The 6,759-nt window shown below is 40.1% G+C and overlaps 2 protein-coding genes across 5 annotated transcripts; one reads left to right on the top strand and one right to left on the bottom strand.

Moving 5' to 3' along the window:
* Positions 1 to 759: 759 nt before the first annotated feature.
* Positions 760 to 1,890, top strand: LOC110750449 (uncharacterized). Its single transcript, XM_021950789.2, has one exon. The coding sequence runs from the start codon at positions 760 to 762 to the stop codon at positions 1,888 to 1,890; it is 1,131 nt and encodes a 376-aa protein (XP_021806481.2).
* A 1,531-nt stretch (positions 1,891 to 3,421) lies between these two features.
* Positions 3,422 to 6,171, bottom strand: LOC110750450 (nuclear transcription factor Y subunit C-3). Of its 4 annotated transcripts, XM_088247284.1 has the most exons (5): positions 5,984 to 6,170; positions 5,792 to 5,844; positions 5,460 to 5,579; positions 5,220 to 5,324; positions 3,422 to 4,554 (listed from the first exon to the last, which is right to left on the bottom strand). In XM_088247284.1, the coding sequence occupies exon 5, from the start codon at positions 4,505 to 4,507 to the stop codon at positions 3,725 to 3,727; it is 783 nt and encodes a 260-aa protein (XP_088103410.1). In that variant the 5' UTR covers positions 4,508 to 4,554; positions 5,220 to 5,324; positions 5,460 to 5,579; positions 5,792 to 5,844; positions 5,984 to 6,170; the 3' UTR covers positions 3,422 to 3,724. The 4 variants fall into 4 exon arrangements, with proteins under 4 accessions (XP_088103410.1, XP_021806483.2, XP_088103411.1 ...); XM_021950791.2 differs by lacking the exon at positions 5,460 to 5,579; XM_088247285.1 differs by lacking the exons at positions 5,220 to 5,324; positions 5,460 to 5,579 and having other exon boundaries at positions 3,422 to 4,545; positions 5,984 to 6,171.
* Between the last annotated feature and the right edge of the window lie 588 nt (positions 6,172 to 6,759).

Genomic DNA, 6,759 nt, shown 5'->3' with positions numbered 1-6,759 from the left:
CACTTGAACCAAACCAAACCCCCCCCCCCCCCCCCCAATGTGTGTGTGAGTTGTGTGTTTGATACGTTGTGTGTTTTGTTTACTACATTCTGTTTATTTTCGTAACTGTTTTGAACTTTTGGTCCGCGCTGTGTTCTTTGTTTTTGTGTGCTGAATCCAACCGTATAAAGAACGTGAAATTTGGATAAACGGTTGGAAAGTTATAGGCAAAACATTGGACAGAGGTTGAAACTGGAAAAACAGAGAAACGAATCTGCCCAAAACGACCGGTCGTTACTGTTCAAGCGACCGGTCGCACATGAATCTGCCCAAAAACGACCGGTCGTCACTGTTCATGACCGGTCGTCACTGTTCATTTTCACTGTTCACCGCACTGTTCACAGGTGATAAAAGGGTGATAGAAAGTGTTGTTTCTGTTTTTCTTTGGTTTCTTGTGTTGTTTCATTTCTTTTACATTTCTTTACTTATTTTTAGTTTCCAATTTGCATTTGTGCATTTGTGGTGTGTTAAATTAGTGTTCTTTACGTACTCAAACTAGAACTTATAGGAAGCCGACAAGTTCTTCGTGGGATCGACCCCGTACTTACATAATCTTTACTTCATTAAATTCGTGCACTTGCGGGTATTTTTAATTGGTTGTTTGCACATTAATTTGTGTCCTTTTAGGAATGCAACAGCCTTCTTCTAGAACAAGGCCAAGAATCTGCGGCGCAGACGCTCTACCGTGACACGCACTATAAGTTGTTGCACGACCGGGTTATGGAGTTCTTGGCGGAGCAGTTAAAGTCTGATATTGACAAATTGAAGCAGCACAGACTGAAGATGGAATTGGAATCTAAAGATAATGATAAACTGCTTCTCGTTAGCCAGGCTGCAGAATGTTGCACTCCCAGCAGCCCTGAACAAGTCCAGGCCACCCGCGCCATTTTGTTGTTTGAAAGCCTTGGGAGGATTCTTTTCCCGCAAGAATCAGATCAATCAGAAGAATGGGAACGGCTTAGGAAGGAGTTTTTGGAGCCCTTGACCGAGTATAGTCGTCGACGCACGCAAGTTTATCCCATTCGAGTTCGAGAGCCCTGTGTGGTCAAGATGTATTTGGAGGAGGTGAAAGCAGGCGGCAGCATCATAAAGTCGGATGCATTGCTTCCAAATGATATCATAAGATATGTAAAAGATAAGGATGTTGGGGAAGCAGCTGAGATTCAGTGGAAGGCAATGATGGAGAACATGTACCAGGGGGAGAACAAATTTAAGAACTGCTTGGCAGTGTGTAACATCACCTACGCCATGAGCGCAGTGGCAGAATTGGCGGCAAGTTTGGGAATTTTGGTGTCTGAATTGAGTGAAGAGCCGGCATGGAAAGGAAAAGTGATCACTCTGGGTCCATTGCCTGATAAGCTGCCGCTGCTGCATTCGATACAAGGCAGTGATCTCAAGTCCAGGTACGACTTTGTGATCAGCACATGCAGCAACCGGCTCAGCGAGGCTCCTGATTTTGATCAGGTGTGTGATTTGATTCTGGAAGTGGCTGTGAATCATAACTTGAAGGCGGAGCAGATGATCAAGAAGGTGTTTGTGCTCACCGACTCTGTAAGATTTGGTGGCTGCAGCACATCCTGGAAGACTCTGTATGAGGCAAAACGCAGCAAGTTTAAGGAGCAAGGTTACGGGGATGATGCGATGCCACACATTTTGTTTTGGAATATTTGGGACTTTGGGGGGTTTATGCCTCGTGTAGAAGAACCTCATCCAGGAGTGACCCTCTTGAGGGGAAACTCGAAGACATTGATCAAGTCCTTCTTAGATAATGGTGGGGAAATTGGCCGGCATCATCTCCTGGAAGCAGCCATTGCCAACAAAGAGTATCAAACTCTCTCTGTGGTCGACTGAACGTAAACTGAGATTGATTGAGATCAAGATCAAGATCATCCATTTTGGAGGAATAGCCTAGCCTATGCTTAGCTACTAGAATTTGGATTCTGTTTAACAAAATGGTTATCTGGCAACAGAGGCACTATTTTTTTCAATAAAAATAAAATTAGACCAACTGTAATTCTGCACCCATTTTGTGTCGGCACATATTTTCACTCTTTGGAAGCTGATGCTGTGAACGATCTGAGAGCAATCACTCCAACACTTGATCCCAATCCACGCAAGGTTCAGGATGGGAAGCGCACACTATGCTACCAATGTCATTTCTTTAACTTTGAGTACCTATTTGTCAATGATGATTGTTGTGCTTCATACTGTGTAATATAGACAATGACCGAAAACTATGGTATGCTGCAGCATTTTGATGTTGATTCTAGGGATCTGACTTGCTTGCTTTCTGGTTTCAACTTGAATTTGTTGTCTTGTTTCACCAATCTTGTAGGAAAATCTAGTTTATATTTACCTCTCCATGCTTCTCACGAAAGATAGCTGTTATCGGCAGGTGTCGTGAGTACACTGATGCTCCATAGATGGGGTATGCAATCACAAGTGTCTCCATCATCCTTATGATGTGTACTTAATCATTCTTTTTTTCTCTTATGTGTAGTTTTCAGTACAAATTGTAGATATAAATTTGCCAGCTGATGGCATAATCCTTTCCAGGATGGACACCCCAAAGAGATCCATAAAAGTGGGACTAATACTCTCAACACGCTCCCGCACGTGTGGTGACGTGGGAGCACATGTGGCTGTTGAGCCCAACAAGTGAAGCTTTGCTTTGATACCATGAAGAAAGTTGAGGTTCCACCCCAAAACCAATTAGCCATGGGAGGAGTAGCCCAACTCTTTATAAATCCAGACTTAGTCCCTTAACTTTTAAATATGGGACAAATACTCTCAACAGCTTCTACCTCCAAAACTTAGATTTTGAAAGCTTACCAGATGTTATGTTCTCTTGCACTGATGACTTTAACATAAATATCTCATGTCTTTGGTCACTCCAACGTTGCTGTATTTCTATCGTGGGCCCGTCAAGCTTATACAAATGTCGACTCGAGAGAATCCGGTTTTACAGTCCTAGTATCTGTTCATATCTTTGAATCCTTACAGCCCCATGTTCCCAAAACCCGGCTGCTTGCTTTTGATGATAAGAAAAGGTCAACCCTCACTACTTATATCAAGTGCATGGGAAGAAGGTAGTTACCCCTAAAATAGAACAATTTTTCTTGTGTGAATTTAGGGTTTGAGTATAATATTTTACTCTCTATTGCAGTCCAGAGGATACTTGTCCAGTTCGTTGATACCGTTGAATTTCAGATGATAGACTTGGATCTACTTACATCCAGAGAGACATTAGTTCCACTCATTTTCGATCATTCTGTTTACTTCGGAGATCAGGATGAAAATTTTACACCATAGGAGGGTGAATCCATATGCTGCAAAAGCAGTGATGTTACAAAAAAATTCTACAGTAGCAGAAGCCCACAAGTTTTTCAGAATCTTTTCAAATAGCAACAACAAGCACTTAGTAATTGTAACAAATGGATATAGAGCAGAGTGTTTAAGTTGTCTTGTATCCAAGACAAGCACTTCTAATTGCAAGCCTTCAGTTACAAACACAAATTTAAATTTTCTACAGTACCATACGCCATACGTATAATCTTTTCATGCAATAACAAGTACTTTGTAACTGTAATGACAAGCAAAGTGTGTAACTGTATCCAAGATAACCACTTCAAATTGTACGCCTTCAATTACAAACAATGATTTTTTACTCCATCAACACTTTCACTCAAGAATCTTTGTGCGGCTGCTGTTGCTGTGGCCATGTCGGCTGAGCAATGTAGGGATGCGTCTGTTGGCCATAAAGAGTTTGATCCATTACAGGCTTTCCCACTATCATCCCGGGAGCACCAACCTGTGGAGCATGCTGAGCAGGCATGTAATAGTAAGGCACACCATCAGTCGAACTTCCAACTGGAAGATTCCCACCTCTTGGGATAGACGCAAGTACCTCATCTTTCAAATCCTCTCTCGGGACGATATCAACCAGAAAATCGAATATATCAGTCCGTGTAATTGCTGCGGCAATGTCATTCTTTTGCAGTGTTCTTCTTTTGTTCTCCTCTGTGTGATTCCAAGACCGCAGTGTCAATTCTAGAATGAACATCTCACAGGCCCTGGCAAATATGACGGGGGCTTCAGCTGAGATCATCCTCACATCCTCATCAGCCTTCATAATCTTTTTAATCCTGGCCAATGGCAAACTATGGTTCTTGAAATCCATAACCGCCTCAATTTCTTGATACTGTTCTGCCCAAAAACTTTGGAGTTGTTGCTGTAGTTGCTGTTGTTGTTGCTGGTGGATGTGCTGATAAGCTAGTTGGTGTTGTGCAAGCTGAGAAGAGGCTGGAGGACCTGCCGGCTGAGTAGGAGATTGCATCAATCCAACTGATCCAGTGGGAGAGAGCCCCATCATTTGGCCAGACTGATATGGGTTCACACCATATGATGCTTGAGCAGCACTACCAGCCACTCCCATTGTTGTGGGATGCCCATGTCCTTGCTGATCCATACTGGTGTAGGTTGACAAGTAAGAAGTTCTCTACGCAGCTACGCTCCCTTTCGGTGCAGAGGACAAAATAAACAATCAATATGAACACTACTGTTAAGAAATTCTAAAAAGTTTAAAATTCCAAGAATCAAATTTTTGAAACCCCAATAAAAAGTAGACTGCTCTACTGAATATCAACTCTAGGATTTTGGGTTCCAGATTCATGCTTGTGAGCTGACAAAATAGAAGTGCTGGAAGCCAAACTATTAACACAACCCTCCTCCTTTCACAGGGTTTAGGACCAGCTGTGTCACTAAAAATGAGGCTAGAAATGCTGAATATCTAGTATGTAAAACCCATAAAACTTAAGCCCCATCAATTAATACTATACGGTCAAACTAAAGCTTCAAAAACAATCAATACATATAATCTCTTCCACCTGAAATCAAACATTAGAGACCCTTAACAAAATTTCCCCCACAAGCAGGTCTAGCGTAAACATATTTCAGTACTCTTATATCTTATACCAGTCAATTTTGTTACAATTAGCAATCAATCTTATCGTAATTACCGATTTCCATAGGAAATTCTCATTATTCTGAACATTGCACAACCAAGACAAAATGTTTCAAATTCAGTACTCTATCTTGATAAGAAAATGCAGAAACTGTTATTTGGAAATAGATACATACACAACTCACCAATTAGACCAGTGCACTGCTCAACAACTTACCTCTATAAATTGGACAAGCATGAATTCCACTTAACATGGACTATTAGCCTTTCACTGAAAAGGCCAGAGTCTGAAAGCCGCATGCAACTGTTCATACCCAAAAGACTACGCAATACACCGACACCCCCAAAAGAAAAAACAAACAAAACCAAACAAAGGTTAGACCTTTACGATAATCTTGCATCATTTCCTTCCAGCAAAAAAGACAAGAGTCAACTCAAAAGTCTCACACGGTCACACCTCTGCTCATCAACTCACTGAGTCAAATTGCATAGCAACACAAACCCCAGAAACCAACTGATTCCGATTTACTTCACACAAAAACACACGACTTGTGTACTATACGTACATATACCGTACCTACCAACGTATAAACAGAGTTAATTCACCATCTATACTTAAGATTAAATCCTACGGTTCCCGAAACCCTAAAAAAATTCAAGAACAGCTTTATAAGGCTAATTTTCACTACTTATAAAGAAAATTCCCAACAACACAGTACACATAAAAATAAAAATAAAAATCCTAAAGAAAATATAAAACCCAAGCATAAAAGTAAATAAAGCTGGTACCTTTGACTCACTGCTTTCTTCCCAATTCTGGGTTTTATCCAACCACCAAAACCCTTAAAGAAAACAAAATAGTTTAATGAAAATCATATACAATTTGAAACTGAAGCTTAAGGGGAAAAAGAGAGAGAAAATCATACTAGAAGAAGAATTATTTCACAGAATATTTGGAAAATTGAATATAAGAACCCGAACCTTACGAATGCTTTTAGGGTTCTTCTGGAAATCAATCAAATAAAACAGTAAAGGAGATTGAAGTGGGGGATCGAAGTGGAGAGAGTGGGAAGAATTTATGTGTGCATTCCACTATAAAAAAGCGCCAGTTTTGGTTCGTCGTCCCAACTATAACTTTCCGTTTGACTTTTTCCCTTGTGATGATTTTACCCTCCGAATGAATTCCTTATTTAAATAAAAATAAAAATAAAAATAAAATATCTTCTTCCACCAATCAACTTCAACTGCCTAATTTATTTATCCAATCCAATGTGTTAAATTCAAGATATTTTTGTTCAGGAGAGAATTTAAATAATAAAAAAAACAAAGGGCATTTAAGTACCAAGAGTCAATCCTGAGTCAGCCCTTTGGGTGGGCTAGAGTGCCCTGACCCATACAATTGAAATATCTAGCTTTTTATACCTACTTACAAATTATGGGCTATGGGCTGTGGGCCATGGATAGTGGTCAATTGGTTGACCTATCATTTTCTAATAAGAGGTGTGCATAAATGCTTGAACTAAATACAAAGACATCTGTCATAATGAAGTTTAATAGTTGGGATTGAGGAGTATCCCTGAAGTTAGTATGACATATCTAATGAAACATCAAGACAAAGCTATCTAATCAAATTGAATATTAAACTCCATTATTAACTTAAAGCATCTCCAAGGGAGATGTTAAATTCAATGTTGCATTTTCAGTGTGTAGAAAAACAGTTGAAATTAACTCCAACCGAGATGTCAAATTGTCACATA

Source organism: Prunus avium, chromosome 1 (assembly GCF_965620075.1).
Source record: "Prunus avium chromosome 1, drPruAviu1.hap1.1, whole genome shotgun sequence".
Classification (NCBI taxonomy): Eukaryota; Viridiplantae; Streptophyta; class Magnoliopsida; order Rosales; family Rosaceae; genus Prunus; species Prunus avium.
This window is presented reverse-complemented; position numbering and strand designations above follow the sequence as displayed.